The sequence below is a fragment of the Oncorhynchus kisutch genome, linkage group LG21 (assembly GCF_002021735.2).
Source record: "Oncorhynchus kisutch isolate 150728-3 linkage group LG21, Okis_V2, whole genome shotgun sequence".
Lineage (NCBI taxonomy): Eukaryota > Metazoa > Chordata > Actinopteri > Salmoniformes > Salmonidae > Oncorhynchus > Oncorhynchus kisutch.
Genome location: NC_034194.2, coordinates 26,532,950 through 26,550,324, shown reverse-complemented (window position 1 = coordinate 26,550,324; position 17,375 = coordinate 26,532,950). Strand labels below are relative to the sequence as shown.

Sequence of the window (17,375 nt, the reverse complement as noted above, 5' to 3'; positions counted from 1 at the left end):
TTCTTTCTTTCTTTCTTTCTTTCTTTCTTTCTTTCTTTCTTTCTTTCTTTCTTTCTTTCTTTCTTTCTTTCTTTCTTTCTTTCTTTCTTTCTTTCTTTCTTTCTTTCTTTCTTTCTTTCTTTCTTTCTTTCTTTCTTTCTCTCTCTCTGTGTCCTCCCTCTCTGTCCTCCTCTCCCCCCATTTCTAGACTGCTAAGAGAACCAGGGTCACTTTAGTTTCTTTGCCAAACCCATTTGTACCCCACTTGCTGTTCGTGAGTTTCGTTAAACTCAGTGACTAAGCTCACAAATAGAGGCTTCGCTGGGAAATGAACCAGACCAAATGGATTGTTATTGAGTGAGGGCAGCGTTCATTTAGAGTCATGTTGATGCTAATTTCAACAAACGTCATCGCTCTCTGGGTGAACAGAATAGCTTAATTGAAATAGGTGTTTATTTCTCTCTTTCTACTCATTTAAATAAAGGGTTGTCTAATTGAAATTCAGGCCATTCTGGCTGACGAGGCAAACTGCTAGAGTGAATGAACCAAAGACTGCAGTGGGCTAAATCAGGGTCACATCAGGGATTGGTTCTTGGAAGTCTTAAATAAATCTACTTTGAAACTTAAGTATACACCTCAAACATATGGTTATGGGCTTACAAAAACAGGTAAAGATATAGAGTTGAAATATACTCCATAAAAATTACGATGATTTATTATGAAATTAAGAAAATAATTAATTATTAACATTCAACCCATGAGGCCACTAGGTTATTTTACTGCAGGAAAAGGCTTTGATGTGGGACAATATTTGTGATTCTTTTTTATTACCAATGCATGCTAGGCCGTCATTGTAAATTAGAATTTGTTCTTAACTGACTTGCCTAGTTAAATAAAGGTTAAATAAAAACTAAAAACTAGGCAAGCTGAAGGAAAAGTACACACCAGAAGACAGGATTGTGAACGTATCAGCTAACTCAGACATTCTGTGTGAAAGCTCTATGTTGTGCTGTGTGCTGTGCAGTGCTATTTGTCGACACGTGTATATTATGAGTTGTTATGTGTACATGAACAGTATATGACCAACTCAGTTGCTCATGATAAGGGTGAGTGTTGTTTTGTTATACACCCCAGTGTGTTTTTTCTGCTGAGTTTGTGATCCGGATTAGGGACAGCTGGTCCATCAGTGATGAGGGATCTGTGGCTGTGGTGCAGAATTCCTCAGATAAGCACCATGGCTCATAGATAACTCACTCGATGTCCTCTGAGAGAAGAGATAGAGAGACTGAGGGAGAGGGAAATAGAGAGAGAACTATGGAGTTTGATGGAGAGATTAATGGAGGATATTGTTTGTGTGTGTGTGTGTGTGTACATGTGTGTGTGTTTGTCTACATGTGTGTGTGTGTGTGTGTGTGTGTACCTGTGTGTGTAGGGTTATAACTCTTTGTCTTCACCCTAGCCTATTCTAATCCAGTTTTGGGCCTACGACCTGCTTATCTCAAGAGATCACTGGTTCTCATGCCTCCCCCCGCCCCCGTCCACGCCCCCGCCCCCGTCCTCGCCCTGTCCCCGTCCCCGCCCCCGCCCCCGTCCCTGTGACCGCCCCCGTCCCCATCCCCACCCCTGTCCCCGCCCCCGTCCCCGTCCCCATCTCTGTCTCTTAGGTGCTGTTTGTCTTGTCAAAGTTGATGTTTCTAAGTGGTTTAATGCATTCTGTTTCTCTATCATTTGTGATAATGCCTTCTCCTCCACCCCTCCATACTTCTATCCCTTTACTTAGAAATGAAAAAGTCAAGCAGAAGAAATAAAAGAAGGCTTGAAAAGGAAAATGATTAAATAAAAGATGGGGTGTTTGCACTAGCAGGAGACTTGACAGCTGAGAGATAGATCTCCTTTGGTTTGTTAATTATCCAAACAAACCTCAAACAAACCCTTAGGCTGTCCTGTCTACTCCACACACTTAAACACACACACACACACATTTATAGACCACTATAAGAACCTGTGGGCTCAGCTGTGGGCTCATTAAATGTTCCAATCCATTCAGCAGTACGTCATGTCAAACAGACAGAACAGGCATGGTTCATGGATTGTCATTACATTGGACACACATGCTATGATCTGCTATGTGTTTCTCTCTATACAGCTTTCGGTAATCCACTTCACACTGCTTCAAACTCCGTATCCCTTTTAGAAGTGTATACTGATAAGAGTGAAGTGTGCCACGATAGCACAGAGCGTTCCTGTGTGCGTCTCACTGCTCATGAAGGTCATCTGTTTCCCATTTGGCTCTTCATCCTCAACATCTCTGTCAGAAACACTGAGCCTTCGTCTGCCTTCCAAACCCATGTCATTCATCTGTTATGTGAAAACACGTCTCCATGAGAGAGAGATAGAGAGAGGGGAGAGAGAGAGGGGAGAGAGAGAGAGAGAGGAGAGAGAGAGGAGAGAGAGGGGAGAGAGAAGGGAGAGAGAGAGAGAGATAGAGAGAGGGGAGAGAGAGAGGAGAAAGAGAGGGGCGAGAGAGAGGAGACAGAGAGAGGGGAGAGAGAGGGGAGAGAGAGAGAGGGGAGAGAGAGGGGAGAGAGAGAGGGGAGAGAGATGGGAGAGAGAAGGGAGGAGAGAGAGGGGAGAGAGAGAGGGGAGAGAGAGGGGAGAGAGAGAGGGGAGAGAGAGGGGAGAGAGAGAGGGGGAGAGAGAGAGGGGGGAGGTAAAGCGATGGAAAGACTTTGAGAGAAAGATGAACACATGCCAATGTAAGAGGAAGTAAGGGAGAGAGCACAGGGAGAGAACACATAACAAAATGTATTCTGCTCCTCTAAGGCATTGTTTCCCAACTCCAGTCCTTCAGCACCCCCAGCAGTGTTTCCCAAGTCCAGTCCTTCAGCACCCCCAGAAGTGTTTCCCAAGTCCAGTCCTTCAGCACCCCCAGCAGTGTTTCCCAAGTCCAGTCCTTCAGCAACCCAAGCAGTGTTTCCCAAGTCCAGTCCTTCAGCACCCCCAGCAGTGTTTCCCAACTCCAGTCCTTCAGCACCCCCAGCAGTGTTTCCCAAGTCCAGTCCTTCAGCACCCCCAGCAGTGTTTCCCAAGTCCAGTCCTTCAGCACCCCCAGCATTGTTTCCCAAGTACAGTCCTTCAGCACCCCCAGCAGTGTTTCCCAAGTCCTTCAGCACCCCCAGCAGTGTTTCCCAAGTCCTTCAGCACCCCCAGCAGTGTTTCCCAAGTCCAGTCCTTCAGCACCCCCAGCAGTGTTTCCCAAGTCCAGTCCTTCAGCACTACCAGCAGTGTTTCCCAAGTCCAGTCCTTCAGCACCCCCAGCAGTGTTTCCCAAGTCCAGTCCTTCAGCACCCCCAGCAGTGTTTCCCAAGTACAGTACTTCAGCACCCCAAGCAGTGTTTCCCAACTCCAGTCTTTCAGCACCCCCAGCAGTGTTTCCCAACTCCAGTCCTTCAGCACCCCCAGCAGTGTTTCCCAACCCCAGTCCTTCAGTACCCCCAGCAGTGTTTCCCAAGTGCTTCAGCACCCCCAGCAGTGTTTCCCAACTCCAGTCCTTCAGTACCCCCATCAGTGTTTCCCAACCCCAGTCCTTCAGTACCCCCAGCAGTGTTTCCCAAGTGCTTCAGCACCCCCAGCAGTGTTTCCCAACTCCAGTCCTTCAGCACCCCCAGCAGTGTTTCCCAAGTCCAGTCCTTCAGCACCCCTAGCAGTGTTTCCCAAGTCCTTCAGCACCCCCAGCAGTGTTTCCCAAGTCCAGTTATTCAGCACCCCCAGCAGTGTTTTCCAAGTCCTTCAGCACTCCCAGCAGTGTTTCCCAAGTCCAGTCCTTCAGCACCCCAGCAGTGTTTCCCAACTCCAGTCCTTCAGCACCCCCAGCAGTGTTCCCCAAGTCCAGTCCTTCAGCACCCCCAGCAGTTTTTCCCAAGTCCTTCAGCACCCCCAGCATTGTTTCCCAAGTCCAGTACTTCAGCACCCCCAAGCATTGTTTCCCAAGTCCAGTCCTTCAGCACCCCCAGCAGTGTTTCCCAAGTCCTTCAGCACCCCCAGCCGTGTTTCCCAAGTCCAGTCCTTCAGCACCCCCAGCAATGTTCCCCAACTCCAGTCCCCAAACAGTGTTTCCCAAGTCCAGTCCTCCAGTACCCCAAACAATGTTTCCCAACTCCAGTCCTCCAGTACACCAAACAATGTTCCCCAACTCCAGTCCCCCAAACAGTGTTTCCCAACTCCAGTCCCCCAGTACCCCAAACAATGTTCCCCAACTCCAGTCCCCCAAACAGTGTTTCCCAACTCCAGTCCTCCAGTACCCCAAACAATGTTTCCCAACTCCAGTCCTCCAAACAATGTTTCCCAACTCCAGTCCTCACAAGAAGAAAGCATAATCAGCAGTACAATGGGGGGGGGATTTGTCAGACAAAATAGAGATAGGAAACACTGTTGGGACTGTTGGAGGACTGGGGATAGGAAACACTGTTGGAACTGTTGGAGGACTGGGGATAGGAAACACTGTTGGAACTGTTGGAGGACCGGGGATAGGAAACACTGTTGGAACTGTTGGAGGACTGGGGATAGGAAACACTGTTGGGACTGTTGGAGGACTGGAGATAGGAAACACTGTTGGGACTGTTGGAGGACTGGGGATAGGAAACACTGTTGGAACTGTTGGAGGACTGGGGATAGGAAACACTGTTGGAACTGTTGGAGGACCGGGGATAGGAAACACTGTTGGAACTGTTGGAGGACCGGGGATAGGAAACACTGTTGGGACTGTTGGAGGACTGGGGATAGGAAACACTGTTGGGACTGTTGGAGGACTGGAGATAGGAAACACTGTTGGGACTGTTGGAGGACTGGGGATAGGAAACACTGTTGGGACTGTTGGAGGACTGGAGATAGGAAACACTGTTGGGACTGTTGGAGGACTGGGTATAGGAAACACTGTTGAGACTGTTGGAGGACTGGAGATAGGAAACACTGCTCTAGGACAGCTTATGTGACAAATGTGTGTTAAAAACCAGAGAGCGCCAGGCAACATATGGTGCTATCTGTTATTGATGTCACACCAGGAGCCAACTAGCTCTTGGTGCTCAGGGCGGGGGTGATGTGGCATAACAAGCCTGCAGTGATTTTCAAGAAGCCTCGGTTGAGACATGCTGAGGTGATTGGAGTTTTGTCGCTCTTTAAAGATACAGAGATGAGAGAGGTGGTAGCTATTGAGCAGCATGGCTCCCTGAGTTGAGAGACTAAGACAGGAGAGAGAAGAAGACAGGAGAGAGAAGAAGACAGGAGAGAGAAGAAGACAGGAGAGACTGAGACAGGAGAGAGAAGAAGAATGGAGAGAGACTGAGACAGGAGAGAGAAGAAGACAGGAGAGAGAAGAAGACAGGAGAGAGAAGAAGAATGGAGAGAGACTGAGACAGGAGAGAGAAGAAGACAGGAGAGAGAAGAAGACAGGAGAGATACTGAGACAGGAGAGAGAAGAAGACAGGAGAGAGACTGAGACAGGAGATAGAAGAAGACAGGAGAGAGAAGAAGACAGGAGAGAGAAGAAGACAGGAGAGAGACTAAGACAGGAGAGAGAAGAAGACAGGAGAGAGAATACAGGAGAGAGAAGAAGACAGGAGAGGGAAGAAGACAGGAGAGAGACTGAGACAGGACAGAGAAGAAGACAGGAGAGAGACTGAGACAGGAGAGAGAAGAAGACAGGAGAGGGAAGAAGACAGGAGAGAGAAGAAGAGAGGAGAGAGAAGAAGACAGGAGAGAGACTGAGACAGGAGAGAGAAGAAGAATGGAGAGAGACTGAGACAGGAGAGAGAAGAAGACAGGAGAGGGAAGAAGACAGGAGAGAGAAGAAGAGAGGAGAGAGAAGAAGACAGGAGAGAGACTGAGACAGGAGAGGGAAGAAGAATGGAGAGAGACTGAGACAGGAGAGAGAAGAAGACAGGAGAGAGACTAAGACAGGAGAGAGAAGAAGACAGAAGAGAGAAGAAGACAGGAGAGAGAAGAAGAATGGAGAGAGAGAAGAAGAATGGAGAGAGAAGAAGACAGGAGAGAGACTGAGACAGGAGAGAGAAGAAGACAGGAGAGAGACTGAGACAGGAGAGAGAAGAAGACAGGAGAGAGAAGAAGACAGGAGAGAGAAGAAGACAGGAGAGAGAAGAAGAATGGAGAGAGACTGAGACAGGAGAGAGAAGAAGACAGGAGAGAGACTGAGACAGGAGAGAGAAGAAGACAGGAGAGAGAATGAGACAGGAGAGAGACTGAGACAGGAGAGAGAAGAAGACAGGAGAGAGAAGAAGAATAGAGAGAGACAGGAGAGAGAAGAAGACAGGAGAGAGACTGAGACAGGAGAGAGAAGAAGACAGGAGAGAGACTGAGACAGGAGAGAGACTGAGACAGGAGAGAGAAGAAGACAGGAGAGAGAAGAAGACAGGAGAGATACTGAGACAGGAGAGAGAAGAAGACAGGAGAGAGACTGAGACAGGAGATAGAAGAAGACAGGAGAGAGAAGAAGACAGGAGAGAGAAGAAGACAGGAGAGAGACTAAGACAGGAGAGAGAATACAGGAGAGAGAAGAAGACAGGAGAGGGAAGAAGACAGGAGAGAGACTGAGACAGGACAGAGAAGAAGACAGGAGAGAGACTGAGACAGGAGAGAGAAGAAGACAGGAGAGGGAAGAAGACAGGAGAGAGAATGAGACAGGAGAGAGACTGAGACAGGAGAGAGAAGAAGACAGGAGAGAGAAGAAGAATAGAGAGAGACTGAGACAGGAGAGAGAAGAAGACAGGAGAGAGACTGAGACAGGAGAGAGAAGAAGAAAGGAGAGAGACTGAGACAGGAGAGAGACTGAGACAGGAGAGAGAAGAAGACAGGAGAGAGAAGAAGACAGGAGAGATACTGAGACAGGAGAGAGAAGAAGACAGGAGAGAGACTGAGACAGGAGATAGAAGAAGACAGGAGAGAGAAGAAGACAGGAGAGAGAAGAAGACAGGAGAGAGACTAAGACAGGAGAGAGAAGAAGACAGGAGAGAGAATACAGGAGAGAGAAGAAGACAGGAGAGGGAAGAAGACAGGAGAGAGACTGAGACAGGACAGAGAAGAAGACAGGAGAGAGACTGAGACAGGAGAGAGAAGAAGACAGGAGAGGGAAGAAGACAGGAGAGAGAAGAAGAGAGGAGAGAGAAGAAGACAGGAGAGAGACTGAGACAGGAGAGAGAAGAAGAATGGAGAGAGACTGAGACAGGAGAGAGACTAAGACAGGAGAGAGAAGAAGACAGAAGAGAGAAGAAGACAGGAGAGAGAAGAAGGACAGGAGAGAGAAGAAGAATGGAGAGAGACTGAGACAGGAGAGAGACTAAGACAGGAGTGAGAAGAAGACAGGAGAAAGACTGAGAAGGAGAGAGAAGAAGACAAGAGAGAGAAGAAGACAAGATAGAGACTGATACAGGAGAGAGACTGAGACAGGAGAGCGAGGACGACAGGAGAGAGAAGAGGACAGGAGAGAGAAGAAGACAGGAGAAAGACTGAGACAGGAGAGAGACTGAGACAGGAGAGAGACTGAGACAGGAGAGAGACTGAGACAGGAGTGAGACTGAGACAGGAGAGAGACAGACAGGAGAGAGAAGCAGACAGGATAGAGACTGATACAAGATAGAGACTGAGACAGGAGAAAGACCCTAGACAGGAGAGAGACTGAGACAGGAGAGAGATTGAGACAGGAGAGAGATTGAGACAGGAGAGGGAAGAAGACAGGAGAGAGACTGAGACAGGAGAGAGACTGAGACAGGAGAGAGACTGAGACAGGAGAGAGACTGAGACAGGGAGAGAGGAGAGAGACTGAGACAGGAGAGAGTCTGAGACAGGAGAGAGACTGAGACAGGAGAGAGAAGGAGAGAGACTGAGACAGGATAGAGACAGACAGGAGAGAGAAGAAGACAGGAGAGAGACTGAGACAGGAGAGAGAAGAAGACAGGAGAGAGACTGAGACAGGAGAGAGACTGAGACAGGAGAGAGACTGAGACAGGAGAAAGACCCTAGACAGGAGAGAGACTGAGACAGGAGAGAGATTGAGACAGGAGAGAGATTGAGATGGGAGAGGGAAGAAGACAGGAGAGAGACTGAGACAGGAGAGAGACTGAGACAGGAGAGAGTCTGAGACAGGAGAGAGACTGAGACAGGAGAGAGAAGGAGAGAGACTGAGACAGGACAGAGACAGAGACAGGATAGAGACAGACAGGAGAGAGAAGAAGAATGGAGAGAGACTGAGACAGGAGAGAGAAGAAGACAGGAGAGAGACTAAGACAGGAGAGAGAAGAAGACAGAAGAGAGAAGAAGACAGGAGAGAGAAGAAGAATGGAGAGAGAAGAAGAATGGAGAGAGAAGAAGACAGGAGAGAGACTGAGACAGGAGAGAGAAGAAGACAGGAGAGAGACTGAGACAGGAGAGAGAAGAAGACAGGAGAGAGAAGAAGACAGGAGAGAGAAGAAGACAGGAGAGAGAAGAAGAATGGAGAGAGACTGAGACAGGAGAGAGAAGAAGACAGGAGAGAGACTGAGACAGGAGAGAGAAGAAGACAGGAGAGAGAATGAGACAGGAGAGAGACTGAGACAGGAGAGAGAAGAAGACAGGAGAGAGAAGAAGAATAGAGAGAGACAGGAGAGAGAAGAAGACAGGAGAGAGACTGAGACAGGAGAGAGAAGAAGACAGGAGAGAGACTGAGACAGGAGAGAGACTGAGACAGGAGAGAGAAGAAGACAGGAGAGAGAAGAAGACAGGAGAGATACTGAGACAGGAGAGAGAAGAAGACAGGAGAGAGACTGAGACAGGAGATAGAAGAAGACAGGAGAGAGAAGAAGACAGGAGAGAGAAGAAGACAGGAGAGAGACTAAGACAGGAGAGAGAATACAGGAGAGAGAAGAAGACAGGAGAGGGAAGAAGACAGGAGAGAGACTGAGACAGGACAGAGAAGAAGACAGGAGAGAGACTGAGACAGGAGAGAGAAGAAGACAGGAGAGGGAAGAAGACAGGAGAGAGAATGAGACAGGAGAGAGACTGAGACAGGAGAGAGAAGAAGACAGGAGAGAGAGAAGAAGAATAGAGAGAGACTGAGACAGGAGAGAGAAGAAGACAGGAGAGAGACTGAGACAGGAGAGAGAAGAAGAAAGGAGAGAGACTGAGACAGGAGAGAGACTGAGACAGGAGAGAGAAGAAGACAGGAGAGAGAAGAAGACAGGAGAGATACTGAGACAGGAGAGAGAAGAAGACAGGAGAGAGACTGAGACAGGAGATAGAAGAAGACAGGAGAGAGAAGAAGACAGGAGAGAGAAGAAGACAGGAGAGAGACTAAGACAGGAGAGAGAAGAAGACAGGAGAGAGAATACAGGAGAGAGAAGAAGACAGGAGAGGGAAGAAGACAGGAGAGAGACTGAGACAGGAGAGAGAAGAAGACAGGAGAGGGAAGAAGACAGGAGAGAGAAGAAGAGAGGAGAGAGAAGAAGACAGGAGAGAGACTGAGACAGGAGAGAGAAGAAGAATGGAGAGAGACTGAGACAGGAGAGAGACTAAGACAGGAGAGAGAAGAAGACAGAAGAGAGAAGAAGACAGGAGAGAGAAGAAGGACAGGAGAGAGAAGAAGAATGGAGAGAGACTGAGACAGGAGAGAGACTAAGACAGGAGTGAGAAGAAGACAGGAGAAAGACTGAGAAGGAGAGAGAAGAAGACAAGAGAGAGAAGAAGACAAGATAGAGACTGATACAGGAGAGAGACTGAGACAGGAGAGCGAGGACGACAGGAGAGAGAAGAGGACAGGAGAGAGAAGAAGACAGGAGAAAGACTGAGACAGGAGAGAGACTGAGACAGGAGAGAGACTGAGACAGGAGAGAGACTGAGACAGGAGTGAGACTGAGACAGGAGAGAGACAGACAGGAGAGAGAAGCAGACAGGATAGAGACTGATACAGGATAGAGACTGAGACAGGAGAAAGACCCTAGACAGGAGAGAGACTGAGACAGGAGAGAGATTGAGACAGGAGAGAGATTGAGACAGGAGAGGGAAGAAGACAGGAGAGAGACTGAGACAGGAGAGAGACTGAGACAGGAGAGAGACTGAGACAGGAGAGAGACTGAGACAGGAGAGAGTCTGAGACAGGAGAGAGACTGAGACAGGAGAGAGAAGGAGAGAGACTGAGACAGGATAGAGACAGACAGGAGAGAGAAGAAGACAGGAGAGAGACTGAGACAGGAGAGAGAAGAAGACAGGAGAGAGACTGAGACAGGAGAGAGACTGAGACAGGAGAGAGACTGAGACAGGAGAAAGACCCTAGACAGGAGAGAGACTGAGACAGGAGAGAGATTGAGACAGGAGAGAGATTGAGATGGGAGAGGGAAGAAGACAGGAGAGAGACTGAGACAGGAGAGAGACTGAGACAGGAGAGAGTCTGAGACAGGAGAGAGACTGAGACAGGAGAGAGAAGGAGAGAGACTGAGACAGGACAGAGACAGAGACAGGATAGAGACAGACAGGAGAGAGAAGAAGACAGGAGAGAGACTGAGACAGGAGAGAGAAGAAGACAGGAGAGAGACTGAGACAGGAGAAATATGGTGGAGTGGAAGGAGATATGTGTGTCTTTGTCTCTCTGTTGGACATTGTTACTTTGTAGCAAATCTTTACACCCCTGGTTCAAACAGTGAGTCATCTTTGGCCCACCCACCTTCACACGTTAACATCTAATAGCATATCAACTATTTAACCAACTAATGCTGGTTATTTCACTCAATGCACATTTCAGTGTTCTCAGGTTTTTCTGCACAGTCAGAAGTTTCTGCATAAGAGTCTTTCAGTTTGAGAGTATCTTTCTCAGTCTCAGAGTCTATCAGATAAAGTATTTCCGCTGAGTGGTGTGTCTGTTGCCTTTAGTACAGTAAAACAGCTCAGCTCGACCACACAGGAGTCCTTTCCCTCTCTGTAACCTAAGGAACGCCAGTCCCTCTGCCGCTCCTCTCTCTCCCCTCTTCAGCCTACAGCTCTAGAGACTGCACTCCATTCCTCTATTGATCCCACTGCCCTTCTCCTCTTCTGTCTGTCAGCCTCAAAGGATTAAGCAGCTTTGTGCCAACAGTGAGTGAACGAGCGCTCCTGAACGTCCCCTTATCAACTCTCCCTCAGTGACTCACTGCTCCAGGTGGGTATCATCCACTAAGCTCTGCTCTCGGATCAGATAATACTTATACAGTTCCACAAATATAAACAATTCAACAGCAGATACTGACTTCTGATCAGATAAGTGCCTAGTGGTCACATCATCCTACAGCAGGTATAATCGCTCTCACTCACCTTTCTGTTCGGGCGTAGAGGTGGGCAGCATGTGGAGGGGTCCTCCCCGCCCACTGTCTTCCCTGCTACAGAGTCCTTCTTCGGCGTGCGTACGTAGGACACCCTTCTCTTCACAGCTCTGTCCCCAACCCGGCTCTCCGTGGGATCTGCGGCCCCCAGTTTCCTTTCCCCGCTGTCCAGTAGCACCTGGCTGGTCTGTGTGGGACGTCCCAAGGTGAGGGGCGAAGGTGCCCCCCTCCTTTCCCCCAGTTCCAGGTAAACATGTAGACAGACACAGAGAGTGGTGAGGAGAAGACACAGGCGCAGAGCCAGTCCTCTAGTCAGTCTGTCTCTCCACATGCCTGGATACACTGTTTATCTAACTTTTCCCTGTTTCTCTCTTTCTCGCCTCCTAAACAATGAGATTGTTGATCTCGCTCTCTTTCTCTATCCCATTCTTCTTCTCCTGATCCTTTGAGTGGTGTGTCTCTCTCTTGTCTTCCTTCTCTCCTTCTTTTCCTCCTAAGTCCACAGTTGGATCAAGATAAGTATGAGCATTACTGAAGGTTTGTGAGACAGGAGGACACCTGTTCATCACAAAACAACTACGTCAGTGTGAGTGAGTGTGTGTGTGTGCCTGTGTGATTTAGTATGTGTGTGTGTGTTTGTGTCTCTCTCTCTCTCTCTGTATGTGTCAGTGTGTGTGAACCTCTGCACATTGACTCGGTGGAATAGAGTGTGCCGCTCTCTATGAAAAGTTTTGGAACTTCTCCCCTCCCTGTCCTAGCCCTCACACCCCTTTCTCACACACACCCCTCTCACTCCGTCTGACCCCTCCCTCTCTCCCTCCCTCCGTTCCCCTGTGTCTTGGGTTACTGTGTAACTCCACACCGGGCAGGGCCAACACATCCACAGCTAGCTGTCACCAAGGCCTCACATTCTCTCTCTACAGACACGGTTTCATACAGGAGATCATAGAGAGATGGAAGGAGAGAGACAGAGAGACAGAGAGAGAAGGAAGGAGAGAAGGTGTGAGAGACAGAGAGAGAGAGAGAGAGAGAGAGAGAGAGAGAGAGAGAGAGAGAGGGAGAAGGAAGGAGAGAAGGTGTGAGAGACTGAGAGAGAGAGAGAGAGAGAGAGAGAGAGAGAGAGGGAGAGAGAGAGAGAGAGAGAGGGAGAGAGAGGGAGAGAGGGACAAGGAGACAGGGAAGTGCAGTCTTGGAGAGTGAAGAACTGTATGACCTGTGTGTTTGTGCAGTCTATCACAGAAAGAGAGGAGAGAGGGAAAAGAAAACAAACATGAAGAATGGAGAAGAGAGGGATACAGAGGTCCAGAAGAAAGTGTTTCAGTGTTTGAAATGAAGGGCTGAGTGAGTGTTCTTCATCTACCTTAGCTCTCTCTCTCTCTTTCTCTCTCTCTTTCTTTCTTTCTCTCTCTCTCTCTCGTTCTCTCTCTGTCATTCTCTCTCCATCTCTCTCTCTCTCTTTCTCTCTCTATTTCTTGTGCTTTTGCTCTCTCTCTCTCTCTCTCTCTCTTTCTCTCTATTTCTCATTCTCTGTCCCTCTCTTCCTCATTCTCTCTCTTTTTCTCTTTCTCTCTCACTCCATCTCTCTCTGTCTCTCTCTCTTTCTGCTCGCTGCAATCTGAAAACTCGGGCTATAAACATGATTAATCTATAAACCATTAGTACTGAAGTCCTATGAAATCACTTTGAAACACTCTATACCTCCTCCTGCCTCTATCTAAAACCTACTCCTTCATTGATTTCCCCCTGAAGCATCCCAATCGCTCCTTTATTCAGAAATAAAATAATTACAATTCCCCTACTGCAGCTCCCATCTATTAACTCTATTATTGACATTGCAGAGGGCAACGAAATGTAGGAAATTGTAGATTATGTCAGAGTAAGAACAGTGGATTTTTAGCCTGCTGGGGAAACTTTATCCATTCGACTTTTGGGGACGTTATTAATTTATGTCAGTGAAGATGTGGGTGGAATGATTGAGGATTTACACAGGCTTTATGAAGAGAATAATATGGAGGCAATCAGACAGTGCACTCTTTATTTATGAAAACAGGCTGTGATTGTCTGGAGGCACAGGGCTCTACTGCCACCTGTATGTAGAGAGAAGTAGCACACAGACACACAGGCAATTACACAGGGTAATTTTCCCAAGTCAATAATGGAGGATGTTAGTTAAAGATTAAATGACTTTCAATGAGGGATACAATGAGATGAAGTCTTCTTCTGCTGTGTTTTTACTGGACTGTTTCACTCCAATTCTAAGTGGTTTCCAGGGCCAGCTAGCTTCTATCCTGAGGCGGTCAAGGTAGAGTTTTATGTGTATCTGTTTGTGCATGTGTGTGTGCACACAGTGTGTTTGCACGTTACACCCCATGAATGTGACTCACATTGACATATGGCACACGCCTGCGTAATACCTGCTTTACCGCAGAGTACATGTCTATAGGTATTAGTATATTGTATAAAGTTTGTTTGTGTAGGCCTACAACCAGCCAGACAGTATACACCCAACTGCATTAGAGCACATCTCATAGTATACCATCTAAGGAGAGGAAAGTGGAGAAATGATAACTATATTTCATTCCTTCATCCCTCCAGTTGTCCCCCCCACCGCCCACCTCTGAAAACCCCAGTTATGTAAGTGTGTAATGGTAGAAGACAAGCACAGAGCCATACAGGGACATGATGGATTAAACCCTCACAGCAACACCATCCAGCTATTAGCTCTAACAGGTAGCACTCTATGGCACCACCATATGGTCAGTTAGTGGTACAACATTCAGAATACAGCTCACTGGGGTGAGGAGAGGGAACGGGAACAAGGAAGGGGAGAAGGAATCCCCATGAGGGGACACTGTGAAGCATGTCTAGCTGGACTGACTGAGAGAGAGATTTCTCTGTCAGCCCCCGGATTCAAACTGGCAACCCTACGGTCACTGTCTGCTACCACCACCCATTCATTCAAGTACCAGACCAATTGTAAAAGGAGTATGTTTCTGATCTAGCTTGGAATGGAACATACTGTGGGTGGAAGTCTTTTTCCACAGAGTTCACATGCCACGTTTTGCTTTGCTTGTACATCATTGGCACCATACTATTGCAAAATGACATGTTTGCAGAGGGAAAGCCAGTCTCCATTCCCCTCTCTGCGCTGTGTGTGACGGCTTGAGACTTGATGAAGTAACAGGGAAGAATCAGATGTAGTTGATAAAGGAGACAGTGACTCTACGCTTCACCCTGGGTTCTGTTACATCCACTCCAGTTGGCCATGCAGAGCAGAAGTCAATAATGACAACCATAGAGTGCTTCAGAGAGATTGAGTGTCGAACGACTTCACCACAATAATGATGCTTCATTTGACACTCTCACAAGGTAGAGGCTTTACTCCTGTTTTTTGGTGAGAAAGCTCTTGGTAGCTGGGAAATTAGTGACTGTGTGACAGATGTTTGGGTTCTCACAGTGGAAGAAGGCAGAACCTCTTGTTCTTTCTCAGCTGTTCTAGGGTCTAGAGAGGTGAGAAGAACATCTCAGCCCTCTCCATCGTTCTGTCCACATCTCCATGAAAACCTGGTCATCTTGTAGAAGAAATCAAGTTGGGTGCATGGAGTAGGACAGGGAAAGCCACAATGAGAAAATACAAGGAAAGGAAGATGGAGTGAGTGTGTTTGTGTGGTAGAAAACTGGACTGACAGAGAGAGGAAAATGGTCAATTGACTCCACATGTGAGTATGAGAGGGGAGAAAAGAGGAAGAGAGGGGAGATTTGCCCCAATAATGAGTGTCTGGGCTGGAACCAGTAGCAGGGTGTGCGTGTGTGTAGATGTGTGTGTGCATGCATACATGCAGGCATTTTTGTATGCTTATGTGTGTATAGCACAGGAGCACATGTGTACAAGCTCAGTGTGTGTGGTTAGATTGGTGTTTGAGGCTTTGCGAGTGCGTGAATGTAGATGCGCAGCAGGGTCAGAATTTCTCTGGTTGTGATTGGACATAGAGTTGGGAGGACACTAACAGGTGGGGGATTGTTGGAGGGGGTGTGGTTGGCTGGCTCGGGGGACTACGGGGGGGGGGGGGGGGGGTTGGCTGGCTCGGGGGACTACTGGAGGGGGTGGGGTTGGCTGGCTCGGGGGACTACTGGAGGGGGGATTGGCTGGCTCGGGGGACTACTGGAGGGGGGGGTTGGCTGGCTCAGGGGACTACTGGAGGGGGGGGGTTGGCTGGCTCGGGGGACTACTGGAGGGGGGGGGGTTGGCTGGCTGGGGGGACTACTGGGTGGGGTGGGGGGGTTGGCTGGCTGGGGAACTGTTGTGTTACTACCAACCTTATATCTCCACATCAGATTTCTGTCTGTTTCTGTGGAATTCATGAATGATTTACTTGTTGAAGATCTTTGTAATGATAAGCACACTGTTTCAGTCAGGCAGATAGATGGTAATAACCAGACAACACATGGAGTCATAGAGCCTATGGAAGTGACATTGAGGCATGTTGATATAAATTAAAGAAATATCCATGCTGTGGATATGGAGAGAAAGGTCTATAGTAATTGGTTGGGAATGCTTTTCAGACATTTTCATCATAAACCAGTAGTCCAGTATATCAGGTTAAGTGCCTATCAGAAAGGCTACACAGTTTACAGATTTTGTGTGATTCTAGAATTCGATTGGTCCTTTTCTGTCCTATGCTTTAGCTGCAGGTGGTCAGTCAGTTGAATTTCACTCGGAACACAAACAGGTGCACCTGTTGTAGCCAGTCAAGGCAGGTTGGAGAGATACAGTAAGTCAACAGAACCACCAATACCTCTGTCCTCTGCTTTCCCCCTGCTGCCTTACTATGGCAGGTAGAGTCAACAGAGCCATGCTCCACCTGACGATCATTCATTAATAGGTGCTATCGACTTTCATAACATATTATAGTGAGAAATGGCCAAAAACATGTAGCAGACACACACAAGCATACAGTACACCCACCCACACATGCACGTACAAACACCTCAGCTATCCCCTCTGTGTGCGTACCGTGACACATGCTTCCTGAGTCTCCTGGGGAGGTCTGACAGTCTTGAACAATGCACCACAGGTGTCTTGCTGGGGTCACCACACACACACACACACACACACACACACACACACACACACACACACACACACACACACACACACACACACACACACACACACACACACACACACACACACACACACACACACACACACACACACACACACACACACACTGGCTCCAGGTCATCTATAAGTCTTTGCTAGGTAAAGCTCCGCCTTATCTCAGCTCACTGTTCATGATAACAACACCGACCCGTAGCACGTGCTCCAGCAGGTATATCTCACTGGTCGTACCCAAAGCCAACACCTCCTTTGGCCGTCTTTCCTTCCAGTTCTCTGCTGCCAATGACTGGAACGAATTGCAAAAATCGCTGAAGCTGGAGACTTATATTTCCTTTACTAACTTTAAACATCAGCTATCTGAGCAGCTAACCGATCGCTGCAGCTGTACATAGTCCATCTGTAAATAGCCCATCCAATCTACCTACCTCATCCCCATATTGTTTTTATGTACTTTTCTGCTCTTTTGCACACCACCATCTCTACTAGCACATCATCATCTGCTCATCTATCACTCCAGTGTTAATCTGCTAAACTGTAATTACTTCGCTACTATGGCCTATTTATTGCCCTACCTCCTCATGCCATTTGAACACACTGTATATATACTTTATTTTTTCTATTGTATTATTGACTGTATGTTTGTTTATCCGATGTGTAACTCAGTGTTGTTGTTTGTGTCACACTGCTTTGCTGTATCTTGGCCAGGTCGCAGTTGTAAATGAGAACTTGTTCTCAACTAGCCTACCTGGTTAAATAAAGGTGAAATATATCACAATAAATAAACAGACATAGGACAGCCAGTGAAAGTTTGTGCCAGTTACAAAAAAGCATTAAGCACAAGCTTGGAAAGAGTGACTGTGTGTGTCTGAGAGAGCGGAAGAGATGTACAAAGAGAGAGAGAGAGAGAGAGAGAGAGAGAGAGAGAGAGAGAGAGAGAGAAT

The 17,375-nt window shown here is 47.8% G+C and overlaps 1 protein-coding gene across 1 annotated transcript in view; it reads right to left on the bottom strand.

Annotated features, from left to right (window-relative positions):
- Positions 1-12,030, bottom strand: part of LOC109866118 (methyltransferase-like protein 24) — a 60,635-nt gene extending 48,605 nt beyond the window's left edge. The window contains exon 1 of the mRNA XM_020454659.2: positions 11,305-12,030. Within this exon, the coding sequence (XP_020310248.1) occupies positions 11,305-11,643 (339 nt within the window). The 5' untranslated portion in view covers positions 11,644-12,030. The remainder of the gene's footprint in view (positions 1-11,304) is intronic.
- Between the last annotated feature and the right edge of the window lie 5,345 nt (positions 12,031-17,375).